Source organism: Lissotriton vulgaris, chromosome 3_1 (genome assembly GCF_964263255.1).
Source record: "Lissotriton vulgaris chromosome 3_1, aLisVul1.2, whole genome shotgun sequence".
Lineage (NCBI taxonomy): Eukaryota > Metazoa > Chordata > Amphibia > Caudata > Salamandridae > Lissotriton > Lissotriton vulgaris.
Window position 1 is genome coordinate 1,123,324,028 of NC_141689.1, and position 14,038 is coordinate 1,123,338,065.

At 40.3% G+C, this 14,038-nt stretch overlaps 1 protein-coding gene across 1 annotated transcript in view; it reads right to left on the reverse strand.

The window, feature by feature from the left end:
- Nucleotides 1-1,130: 1,130 nt before the first annotated feature.
- Nucleotides 1,131-14,038, reverse strand: part of MTTP (microsomal triglyceride transfer protein) — a 289,877-nt gene continuing 276,969 nt past the window's right edge. Inside the window, exons 16-18 of the mRNA XM_086961598.1 lie at nucleotides 6,062-6,186; nucleotides 5,126-5,296; nucleotides 1,131-1,829 (exon numbers count right to left, since the gene is read on the reverse strand). Coding sequence (XP_086817724.1) covers nucleotides 1,661-1,829; nucleotides 5,126-5,296; nucleotides 6,062-6,186 — 465 coding nt within the window. The 3' untranslated portion in view covers nucleotides 1,131-1,660. The remainder of the gene's footprint in view (nucleotides 1,830-5,125; nucleotides 5,297-6,061; nucleotides 6,187-14,038) is intronic.

The window sequence follows — 14,038 nt, forward strand, 5'->3', positions numbered from 1 at the left end:
GAAGGTGCCTCTTACTAGGCTAGCGCCCCCGGCTAGGGCCAACACCTCACACTTAGCCGCTTCCCCAACAAGAGGCTCTTTGTAGGTGAACATGCTGCTGGCTAATGCACCTGCTGCGGTGATCTGTGTGGGCGGATGGATGAGTAGGTGGAAGGATGAGCGGATGGATGAGTGGGTGGATGGATGGATGAGTAGGTGGAAGGATGAGTGGATGGATGAGTAGGTGGGAGGATGAGCGGGCGGATGGGTGGGTGGAAGGATGAGTGGATGGATGAGTAGGTGATGAGTGGGCGGATGGATGTGTGAGCGGATGAATGAATAGGTGGAAGGATGAGTGGATGGATGAGTAGGTGGGCAGCTGGAGGGAGGGACGAGGGAGCGGATGTATGATGAGGTCGGCGGGCGCCTGCTTTGATAGATGAGTGGGTACCGGAATGGACAAGTGGGCAGCTGGGTGGGTGAATGAAGAGATTGGCAAGCGCATGCGTAGATAGATGAGCGGGTGGATCAGTGTCTGGGTGTTCAGATGGGTTAGATGAGTGGTTGAATTTGCTATTGTAAATGACAATGCCATTTATGTTAAAAAAAACATAAATAAAAATAATGTCAAGAGCAATGCCAATAGCTCTAACTTTAACAAAGGCAAAACCATTGCATTGTAAATGCTTGTTCTAAAGTAGGACGAGGGGAAATGATTAGCAGAAGACCCCTGGAAAAAAATAGCGGTCAACCATACTAATACTCATTTTTAGACCTGGCTATAGACTGCACTATCTGTCTGTCAGAGCTAATGTAATCACAAACAAAGGAATTAAAAGCAGAAAGGAGGGCACGCCAGGCCAGACTTGCAGTACCAGGCATAGGGCGTTTACACGGGAGGCTGGAAGGGGATGAGGGGGGGGGGGAGCTCGAGTTTTAGCAGTGTAGAAGTTTCAAAAGCACTGCAGCGTTCCTTGTATATCCAACAGTTTTCGGGCAACAATAAAAGTGAAAACTCCGGTGATTAATGAGCCTGCTATAGAGAGATCGGATAGATAGACAGACAGACAGACAGACAGACAGGCAGGCAGGCAGGCAGGCAGGCAGACAGACAGACAGACAGACAGACAGATAGATAGATATACATGTACTCGTTTGGAAGAGGTATTTAATGGGCTAAATAAGTGGTCAAGAAACGCTGAAAACACAATATCACTAAGATTAAAAATAATAAACTGACTTTGATGTTAGTGCAGATATTCTCTGCATCCAAAAGAATTTCCAATGCATTGTCAGTGCTGATGCAGTTCGTTAGCGTTGGCTGCTCTTGTGAATTTCAGGGCACATAAATAACTTACAGCATCTGACTAATTTTCCACATAAAACAGTCGAGGCAAGCACCCTGAAACCACCGTGAATGCAACGATGCTGTCAAAATTAAATTCATTTGAATTCATCAGCAAAACAAAACGTTTTCAAAATAGATTTCTAAAGCACTATGTTGCCAGAGTGGACTAAATACCATTCACTTTATCCTTTTCTGTGCTTTCTAAAAAACAGTCTTAAATATAGGCAAATATGTAAACAATATGCAGGTATGAATATATCACTGCACATACAGAACTAGGTGCTTAGGAGGCACAGATTTTGTGAAACAGGATGTAGTGTGTCCTTTATTTCTTCAAAACCAGCTTTCGGAGGAACTGAATTCCTCTGAGAAGACCTTCTTGCACATGTTGGAGTTCTCCTGGTACAGTGGTAGTTCAGCTCCCGGCAGCAGGTGTGATTTTCCTTTACGGGAAATATATGTTTTTCCAGATGGCAGAGTCTCGTACTTAGTCAAGTATTGCCTGAAAAATACAAAGATGTTGACTGGTTATTCGAATGAAAAATCGATCAATTTATGTTGAGCTTCTGGATCACTAAATGAAAGAGTTTTCACTGACGTGCTAGAAATCAATATATAGGAAAGGGTGATGTCAGCAACCGGATTCGCACTTGATGGACCACTTACAGTGGTAGTTATGGAAGTCCTGATATTAAAATTAGAAAGGGAACAAAATGTGGGTATACTGGCTTATATACTAAAGTAAATCTAGGTCTAGGTGTTCCCTGTGGACTTATGGTAAACAATCTGTATTGACCAGCAACAGATCACAGTTGTGGAAAGAGTGACACCCCTATAGACTAAACATCAATGGCACAGTGTTCTGTGTCTCGCCTTACAAATGAAATACACTTTTGTCAAAACCAATTAGCCTGGCTTGCATTTTGTACCCTACCCAAAGCATGTTGTTTGGAAAAACAAACAATGATTGTATTCTGCACAAAATGCATCAATAAAATAAATAATAAAATGTGTGATGATTCAGTGTACTTTCGAGATGTAAAGTACTCCCTCATATATTGCAATGTAAGCACTCAGTAGGAGGTGGAATGTAACACCAAATAGCCAATAGCATGAGGTGAGAGAAATAGACTTCTCTTGGAGGTGACAAAGCCCATTCTATGTATATTTTAAAGACATTATAACAAGATGTGTGTATGAAGATAGCTTCACTGTTACACCAGACCTAAACACCTTAGGTAAAAGAACTAAAATAAAGCCTGACTGTGGCAACAAAAGTGGTGACATGTCTAAAAAGCTTTGAATTGGAAATAATGCAACAATGTTTAATTTACAGTTTAAACACTGCATTCAATGCTAAAAAAGTGTTTTTTAATTGGCCAGATGGGCCACAGATAGGTTCCAATGTACTGTTCTGACACAAATGAACTGACTACTTCATTGATTGACAATGGATGGCATGGTCGTGGCAGGTGGTGGATGAGGATAAACTAGATGCCTGCAATAGGCCTTAGTTTAAATTTGTTGTAAAGGAGAAAGTATAGATTATTGCAACCCACTCTGAAGAAAGAAATCTTTAAACAAAAACTGGAACTTTGTAGACTACCCATTAGGTAGAATTCATCTTGAATGATATCAAAGTTAATGTAACCAAGGTGAACAGGGGTTCTAAGAAACATCCCTGTAATCGCTCCAAATTCGCAATCCTTTCAGAATATTCCTATATACAAAAAAGACCTGCTTTAATCCAACTTCAATCTCAAACCACTACTGAAAATAGTAGGCCTCAGCTCCAGTCCATCCGAGGGAAGGCAATAATGACCCACCTCGCACTGAAATCACTAAAGACTAAACTCCCTGACCTCACCCTTAAACCCTTCCTTGAAATCCTCCGAGCGAAACTTCAACCAACGCTCACCTATGGGAGCGAATCGCTGCATGGGAAGGACGCTGCATTGTTAGACACAGTCATAGCCAATTGTTACAGGGCTATCTTCAACCTTCCCAAATACGCGTCTCCGGCCCAAATTCGTTTAGAATTTGGGGTGGTCAAACAAACACTAGAAAGACGGAGTGCATATGTAACTAACTGGCGCAAGATCCGCGACGCAGACCCAGACTCCTTAAATGCCAGCGTCTGGGAAGAGCTACTCAGATGTCGCACTTCACTGCCTAGGGACTACCTATTTGGATCTCTTGATGTGCTAGGCTTATCCGATATTTGGGAAACTGCCATAGACCACCAGTCCTTCAAAAAGTTGGCAAAAAAATCTGCCCGAATAATCTCGGCAATAGAAGATAAGAAAGACCTAGCCAACAGGGCGCATGGATGGATAACGGTGGGAGATTACGGCAAAATACGGCCACAAGCATATTTTAATATCGGGATGAAAATAAAAATCAAAGAAAAGTTCCTGAAATTGCGCCTTGGAGCTATCCCGATATTACCGCACCTGCCGCCATGGGAGAGAACTCAAGCCTCGGCCCTATGCCGCCTGTGTAAATCTGGCAAGGAGGACATAATCCATGTGATATGTATTTGCCCGAGACTAATGGACCTGAGGCTCAAGCTGTTGCTACCTTTTTTTAGATCATATGCCGTTCGGACCTATAGGCAGGCAGTTAAACTTTGTTTTTCCTCCAGCGATATTAAACTGAATTGTCAGGTTGTGAAGTTCTTTGATTTAATGAAGGAAAGATTCAAGCACACTTGAAAGACTCATTGGGACTTAATAACAACCTTGAATTGACAATAGTAACTGCTGTATTTTAAATAATTTGTACTGTTATATGGCATTTTAAATCATTTGTACTGTTATATGGCGTTTTATATTTTTGTTAAGATTTTAATTAATCATATACAAATAAATATATTACTTACTTACTTACTCACTACTGAAAATAATGGGGAAGTTCTTCACTTTCAGATTGAATTAAAGTTGATGTACAAGTTTTTATCCAATTTAAATTTGGGGGAAATCACCAGGAATATGGGAGTATATGGCAATTCTGGCACGAGTCACATACCCTTTTTATTATAGAGGAGCTACAAAGGTTAACAACTGCAGACATTATTCAAAGAAATACAAAACATGCCTCAAAGAAGGCACAACAATACCTGGATAATTATTGTACCCAAATTCCAACCAAAGTAAGGGTGGTAGCTCAGCAAAGACTACAGAAATGGCCAAGGCCATTGTAAATGACGTTTGTGTAACCAATTAGCGTGTTGGATCCCTTTGACGTACTCTTATTATACCACCTTATCCATCTCACATACATTTACAAACCGACTATAGAAGTACTAGGGGTGGGGTTATCTGCGTAATTCTGTGTAGCTACATCGTGCAGAATTACCTAAGAACTCTGCATGATTGCTCTTGAATTACACGAGAAGAGCAATTCTGTGTTTTCCTTTATTTCTTAGTGCAAAGGATTTATTTGCACTAAGAAACAGTGCTAAATACGGCAGAACACGAATAGCGAGTGCGAGGGGCTGCTTCCGCTTGCTAAATGTACTTTTTGTAGTAGGATTTTTCCCCAAAAAATTACTCTTAATTACTCTTGCAGGAGCAACTGCATAATTATCAGTACTTCTGTATAAAAGAGTAACTCCGACCTACCGAAATTTTTCGGATTACTCCACAATAATTGAAATTGAAATTGACACAATTTGGAAAATAGGTGCATATGTGCAGAGCTACTGGAGACCTATTGCTCATGCTGAAGGACCTAATGTTAGCAGTGTGCACATCATTCATTCAATGTGCACCAGCATTTTTGATGGTGTTGTCTTACCTGGATGGGAAGGGGTCTTTGTCCATCTGCATGCAAACCAAAAAGGGATACTCTGAGAATTTCACTGTGGTGATGAATTTTATTTCTGCCTCCGTTTCGAAACGTGCCTCCATCGCCGCTTTCACAAACAAGGAATCGACAACAATGTTGCCAGCCACCACCAGAGCTCCCCTGACAAAGAAATATTGAAAAATGTTATTGTTTATTTCTAGACTGGCCATATCACAAACTAAGTGGTGCTCCTTCCGCTTACTCAATATTGTTAAATGATGGATCTAGAATAAAACGTGACGTAAACGCGTACTTAGTTTATACAAATATATTTTCAAATCCATTGCCGGTGTCTGAGTTGGATGTGCAACTTTGTGTAATGTTTTGGAGGGACAGTCCAGTTAAATCACATATTTCTGTAAATTCTGGGCTCAATTCGCTGTCATCTGCACTCATAAGTCTACCATATAAGCTCATATTAGAGGCACTGTATTTACAAAAGTAAACCTCGTGCTCGCAAATCCTTTGGCTTCAGAGGAATATGACCCTATCCTCTTGTAATATTCTATAGGAGTAAACTCTAACTTTTTCCCACCATGAAAAATGGTTGGAGATTTGCTCCTGCCTAGGGCAGGAGTAAATGCTTTTCTATGGTGGGAAGTGGAACATATCACCTGCTTGTATCGTATTGCCATCACATTGATGTAAAAAGACCAAAGGTTGAACTCTAATAGAGAGATTGTTTTGGTAATCTGAGCAAAAGTCGGAAGGATGCTCATTTAGTCATTTTGCAGACATTAGATGATATGGTTGAGCCTTTGGAGCAAGCAGAAACAGAACTGAAAGTGTAAATCTAAAACAACAAGCACTTTCAAACGGCACATCAAATCACAAAGCATCGACATGTTACTGCCTGCATTTCTCAAGTATGTACTTTGTTCTTACCGATTAATAACACTGGTTTTGGATTCACGGTACCACAAACTAAAATCCATTCCACCTGAAATGTCAATGGAAATGCCCCCTTGGAATTCTGCACTGGCCTTCAGTCCAGACTGCAACTGAATAACCTAAGAACATAAAACAATGCAGAGAGAACATCACTGCCACCTTCTTTAAAAGCAAGAACTTTTATGTTTAGAATTAGAGACACAGATATCGGTTGCCAATAATTTTCACCAGTCCTTCCCAGTCTGAGGACTGCTAGACAACAGGGCCAATATGGGCCTCTGGCTCTGCCCTCGTTTCCTTACCACTAGGGGACACTTACATACCATCTAATATACACACTGTGGCCCCACTTATTCAAGAAATCACTTCTGCTCCCTACATCCATCACCCTTTTCTTTGATACCATCGGTGAATGGTAGTGGCTGTAGTTCAGAACAAAGTGTAACATGCTCTGCTCTAATGAGCATTACAGTTTGACATTTCAAATGAATAGCTGCTGGTGTTATGTTTCAGATATGCTATAATATGTGTTGTTTTGGTAAGTTCTCATACAATGACAAGGAAAGTGTCAAAGTTGTATAAGACGTTTGTTGTCGTTTCCGAATCTCCTCACCGCAACCGTTAACAGCTCACATTCCAACTGTCAGCAAGTGGCAGAACACTATAAACATTGTAAATGGAGCGTGCTCCAACTGGGACATACGAATTTCAAGGGGATTAACGAGGGAATTACAACAATCAGGAATTTACAACACATCTTTCCCAATACAATAGATAATAAAATATTACAAATGCAGGATACAGGAAATAATTACACTGACGACATGGATGAGAAGGAGAAGGATAGCAACGAAAGGGGAGAGAATGGAATAAATGAAGGAGCAGAAATATCAAAACACATATTATCAAAGAACAACAAAAAACAAACTCTACATTATGATGTTAGGGATTAACAAACACAATAGTTTTTATGTTATTTTGGCACTGATCTTATTCTTTTAGATGACTCTTTGGTGTTTTCTATACTTTCTTCTAACTTCTCATTATTGACCATGGTTAAATCATCATTGTCTGTAGATGTAGATTGATGACTTACAATCATATACATGCTCCAAGTTTGTCCATTACCCAGAACAACCGCACTGTTTTTTACATCCACAATTTGCTTAGGAGTGGAACATTTTTTCACATTATCTCTATGTATGTTAGAATTTTTGACTAAAACCCAATCCCTCACAGACCATTTTGCTTTGTAAGACCATTTCTTCACCCCATACTTTTTTGATGTTTCTGAACTTTGCTTGCCCACAGTTGTTGTCCTCTGACTCCATTGTACTCCCTCCCAACCAACTGGGATGAAACTATGAGCTGGGATTTCTTCCCTTTAAAGCTTAAAATTGAGACATTCCAGTGACGGAGTTGGGAGAAGTGTGATACGACCATAGCATGTCTTGTAAAGCTTTTTCAACTCGGTATCCATGAACACATGCAAGTTGTATAAAATATTTTGCCATGCGATTTACCCTTTCTACTAATTTATAGGCCTTGGGGGCAGTACAAAGTTTGTTTTATAGTGCTTTATAGATAGTTTTGACATGAATTCCTTTATTTCACTAGAGGTAAAATGCTCCCCCTGCAGGGATTTCTGGGATGCCTTTGTTGAAAAAACTATTATTGTAAAAATTGGTTGTTCAGTGGTAATCTGATTTTCAGCCTTTGTGACTATACAAAGAGAGTGGTAGTCAAACATCACCAACATGTAGGGTGTAAACACGCCCGTTACGTTTTATGGGGCAAATAATGTCTAATGTTAGCTTGCCCCATGTTTTTTGGGCAGTCAAATGAGATAAAAGAGATTTTGGAACTATTTTGCTCTTGTAACTATTAGTATAACTGGCAAAATCTTTTACCATTTGTCTATCATTGAATACATTCTCAGGAACTAGTACACATTTCTGACTTTGTTCTTAGTGTAAATTCGCCCTAAATGGCATTCATGGGCAAAGTTTATAATTTTGTTGTGTGGTTCAATAAGTCGTATGATTTTGTCATTACTCATAACTTTGTTTTTTATTATGTTTAATTCAAACCTGACCTCCCAATAGTTTTTAACTTCTTCATATTGTATTTTATGAGGAGTAGTTAGCCAACCATTGATAATGTAATGTTTTACTTGTTCAAGGACACTATCCTCTTTCATACTCGTTTCCCATTTTCTTGAGATATAGCATTGTAAGATATTTCAAAGATAGGGAGATCCAAATTTTCATCTTCCTCCTCCATTTTTCTAAACAGAGCTCTGGAAAGGAAGTCTGCTTCCATATTTGCATCCGAGGGATAAATTCCATGTTATACTAGTAACCCTCCAGACTTCAGATCCATTTAGCTATACAAGGGGTACTGTGAGGGGCTCCTCTAGTCGAGAACATGTACATTGGGGGCTTATGGTCTGTGCGAATGGAAAACTGTATGCACCATAAGAAGAAACTGAATATGTCAACACCCAGTAACACACCAAGGCTTCTTTTTTCTAATAAAGAACAATTTGATTCCTGTTTAGTTAAGCATTGATAAGCAAATGCAATTAAACGTTCTTTGCCCTCTATGAATTGTGAAATTGTGACTCCTATTGGCTTATTACTGGCATCTGTTGTCAAGATTCTTTTACTGCAGGTAACAACATTTCCCAGGTGTGGTGTTGAAGTAATGGAATTTTATGTCATTGATAGGTCTATCACACTGAACATACATAGTACTCAACATTTCATTTATAGAAGGTAATGGGTGTCTCTCTACCCATATGTCATTATTGAGATCCCTAATATCTACACTCAGGTGTACTCCTTCACCCTGAGTCTTTTTGAAATAACTATGGGAGAAAGCCACTCTGAACAACCCATTGTTTCAATAATACCTAACTCTGAAAGTTTTTTGAGTTCATCCTCTAAAGGTTTCACCATAAGATGAGGAACTGTGCAAGGTTTGTGTACTACAGGTTTATGTTTTTTCATTATTATTATCTTTTGCTAGAAATCATATTCTTAGATAATAATTACTTAAACTCTTTCTTGATGTTTACCCCAGATGTAGGTAGATAAACTTAGAGGACCTGTTCTCTATTGTTGGGGTCTACTGTTATTCCAAGCTATTTTGATCAAGCCATCCAACAACATTTGATACATTTTTTACAATATAAACCTTGCCATGAGTAATGCCATCTTTGAATGAGATTTGGACATCTACCTTCCCCACTAAGGGAATAGGGTCCTCATTAAACCCACTTGGTGATTTCTCTGCGAATTTGAGGGTCACATTTTCGATAAGAAGCGCCTGAAATCCTTATCCTCTTACTCCCTTCCTTTACCTGAGGTGGAGAACCTAATTATCAGCGTGCAAACGGACGTTGGCCCCCTCACTTTCCTTTTACTCTATCGGCCCCCACACTCCATGCCATCTTTTCCCACCATTCTAAGTGAACAACTGTCTTCCCTTCTTATATCGCATTCCCACCTCGCCATTTTCGGCGACCTGAATTACTGGTTTGGCGACAGCCACGCCGGCCCTCATGCTACTGAGCTCTTTGAGACTCTTAAAAGTCTGAACCTTGTCCAAGATGTCTCCCAACCCACGCACATCAAGGGACATGTTTTGGACCAGATCAGGACCTGCAACCTGGAGTTGTCCCCACCAGACATACGTCCGTGTACCTGGTCTGACCATTATTTGATAGACACCACCATCACGGTTGCCGCTCAGGCCCCTGCTCCCTTGATGGCTGGCGGCCTCGCCCGCAAATGGAGGTCATATGACTCTCAGGGATTCCTTACTGCCCTGGCTGACTCCCGCCCGGCGATCTCTGATCCTATTGACACGGACAGGCTAGAACATAACGTGGCCACCTGGCTCGAGTCGGCCAGCGATTTGTTTGCCCCCTTGGTCAAATTCCTCTGTACCAGACACAGGAACTCCCACAGGTGGTTCTCCGACGACCTCAAAGCCCGGAAACTCAAAACACGCCAGTTGGAACGCATCTGGAGACACGACTATTCTGACCTAGCCAAACAATCTTACTTGATCGCCCGCAAAGAATTTAAGACAGCTATCCGTTCAGCAAAAACCGAACACTTCGCCAGTAGGATCTCTCTGGCAGCTAACCTTTGCTTATGAATTTGCATTGGCTCCCGGTTGAGCGAAGGGCTGCCTTCAAGGTAGCTTGCCTTACCTTCAAGGCACTTCATTGCCCTTCCCCTGCTTTCCTGAAATCTACTATCCACCCTTACTGTCCTACACGTAATCTTCGATCCGTCCACCTTAACTTGCTGATCACCCCCAGGAGCAAAACTAAGAGATTCGGCGGACGCCGGTTCTCCCATCTAGCCCCTGGGCTCTGGAACCTCCTCCCTCTCTCTATCAAATCCTGTTCCTCTTTTCTCAATTTTAGGAAAATGCTAAAAACTTACCTCTTCCCTACCCCCACGTAGACTCTGTTATCTCTACCTTCCCCTCACTCTGTTCTGTCTACCAGCGCCAGGAAGCTTCGGTGTCAGTGCGCTTTATAAGCAACACTTAACATAACATAACATGACTGAAATCAATGTGACATAAGAGTATGAAAGAACATGAGCAAGCAAACATTTTAACAGGGTTACCAACAAGGTTTTGTACTACATATAGTATATTCTGTCTGGAAAATAATTCCCTTTGTTTCAGTGCTATGTTCAGCCTCTGGATTAACTTGGTTCACATTCTCCAATTTACACATTCTTGCAAAATTACCTCACTTAATGTATTTTCTACAAACTGCATTCTGGGCTCGGCACCAACTATTATTTGCCAAATGGTTATTACTAGCACAGCGTAAATATCTCAGTTTATTGGAATCAGGTAGTTGTTTAGTTTTATTAAGATGATCCTCTTTAATTTAACTCCTATCCTTGGATGAACTGCCTGAATTAATTTCAGGTACAGTCTCATATTGTAATTTAATTTCTTTCATCAATATTGTTGTATATGCAATAGACTTAGCAATGTCTAGAGCTTCTTGTAAGTTAGGGTTCTTAACTAGTAGCTTGTCCTGAATCCTGGTGTTGTTAGTGGACCTCACTAGTTGATCTCTTATCGGTGAGTCTGATAACATGCAAAATTCGGTTAACTTGCATAGACTTCTCAATGCTGCAATATAATTGACTACACATTCTTGTTTACCTTGGATCCTGCTGAAAAATGTATGCCCTTCCATCACCACATTTCTTTTATCTCCAAATTAAGATTCTAATTTTAACTTGTACACTTTATGATAATTTTAATCTTCTCCTGCTATTGGTTCTAGTAGAGTCTCATAGATTGTTCTGATTTATACTCCTAAATTGTGAAGTAGGGTGTGCTGTTTTCTTAATGGGATACATTTTTCACCCCCTATGGCAATCAATTAAGATTAAAAAATCTTCACTCATCCTTCCAAAGCAGGTTAAGTTCTCACATTTCATTTTAAAATAGAGGGGGATGTTTCATGCATGCAGGGGCCATAACTGGTGAAAACATGGTGTACATATAGAGAAAAATAGTAGGAGATCCTATTACAAATAAATTAAATATAGCATTAAGGTCACTAAATGACTATGCTAGATGAGTTTAAAATTGCCCATACAGTATTACAGTACAGTGAATTATTAACATACAACATGCTCGTTAGTATATGCCAAATTATGTTTCCCTGAATTAACACTCTTACAATTTGTCTTACTTGAAATTTATGAATATTAAAGCCAGAATATTTGAAGTGAATTTCAATAAAGAGTTAGCACTTGGGTAGTCACCTAACCTCTCACCTACATTCACCATGCCATTGGACTACAGAACGGATTTGTGCTGACCTTTTACCTAGTTAGGTACTGCATAAATGTTGTGTGGTTTTCTCTGAAAACTAGCCTCATTTATTATGCATGATGTTTCTCAGAATCACAGGAGGACAACCATCTTCTGCATCTCCTGCATATTAACTACATATAAGGGTCATCCCTATCATCAGCCTCGGCCAGCATGACACAGCAAGGTAGAACCCCTGATGGTACCTTTCGGGTAAATAAGAACCATATTTTTGCTGGGGCAGGCAGAGAAGAAAGACGTCCATGCTGACATGCTGACATGAGACGCTGAGGCTCCTGCACACAGACACTCCAGCACGCAGTGGTTTGACATCCCTCGCAGGGTGTCCATCTTGAGACCAAGACGGGGTCCTTCATTCATTCACATCAGGTATTGGGGTTGGCTTATCCTAGGGGGATTCTTGGTTATACACCTACATACATGCTAGGTACATCTAGTTAGGGTTAGCATTGTAGGAGTTTGCATTATTACTGTCATGTATTTATATGCCTGCATATATTAATTGTTTTATCACTATCATAGAAGACTACCATCCATTTACTCTGTTAGTGCTCATGATCGTATATGTCTGTTTCTGTCTCATGGTTGTTGCAGCACACATATTTTACACTAGAATGACCCTGGTTCAATAAATGCTTATTGAAAATGTCCCCATCGTTTATTCTGTATCTATCTCTGAGACAAAGTGTGCACGAGTGACTGAGCGAAAAGTACTGTACTGTTTCCACTATCCCTGAGGGTTCAGGGTTGTCATGTGCGATAGTTGCCAGAAAGTATTTTCTCCTTGATTTGAGGAGTTCATAGTGGCACTGTGAGCTAGCTGGTTTACAGGAGAACATATCCAGTGGGGGTGTCTGGAATCAGTCTGGACACCAGTCCCACAGTTTCTGTTGTCTAAATGCGCAGAACCTACATAGATTTATAGGGACTACACAACACTTTAGGTATATTAAAACGCCTTACCGTAATTCAGTATGCGTGGCACTGGCAAGCACAGATAGATGCCCTGTCAGTATCCACATCTGTAGAAAGCTCAACTTTAGTGTGATGTCACTGAAAATTACGTTAATGACACACACTTGCCATCAAGCTAGATAAACATACAAAGACTGTTGATGATTCAAAAATGCATTTAACAAGCACAATCACACAGCTGCATTCATAAGTGTGCATGACACATATAATTAGGCTGCAAGCCATCACTTACTACACTGCCAATCAGTTCATGACTTTCCTAATAGGAGACCTACTAAAGAAACTGCCCAAAAATCACATGTTGAAAGGAAAACTTCTCCTGGAGAAAGTAACAGTTGAGGTTTGTGAGAAGACTCCACCCTCTGAGGAATTTGGCGGAGTCAGCCTCCATCAGTGCTCCATCAGACAAATAGGCTATTAATGCTGAGTAAATACTTCGTAAAGATCCAGCCACTTTCACTGACGGAAAAAGTAAACGTGACAGAAAAGACAACCCACAGAATGGCGGCTTCACTAATCCGGCGATGGGCCAATTAAGACAGCTATCATTGGAAAGGATGAGTGGAGATGTGACAGAAATGACACTAAGAGTTCCAGCCGAAGAGGAACCAAAATTAAATGAGAGCAAAAAAGAATCTGCCCACTGTGCAGGTATTTACTGTCGCCAAATATTGTGGTAAGTGCTCATAAAATGATGAGGAAAGAGTAAAAGCTGTTTGAAACATATATTGTTGTTTCCTAGGCTCCTGGCTAAAACCGTTAACAGCTCACATTCTAATGGCAAGAGGCAGAACACTATAAACATTGTAAATGGAGCACGGTCCAACTGGGACATACCAATTTTGGGACAAGGGCAGAAAAGAGGGTATTACAGTCCTCAGGAAATTACAACATGTGTTTTATTTAGGGGAATGATCTTTATTTTGAAACTAATGTTTCAAAACGCCCCCAAGTGCTCATTCATCGTTATTGCAGGTTCATCATGAGAACTATGGTTGAAAAAGCTTTATTCGATATGCAAGATATCTTGAAAGCATACATACAGGTAGAATACATTTTTAAAACAGTGATATGCATGTCAACATTTAAGTACTAAGACAAATAAAATGG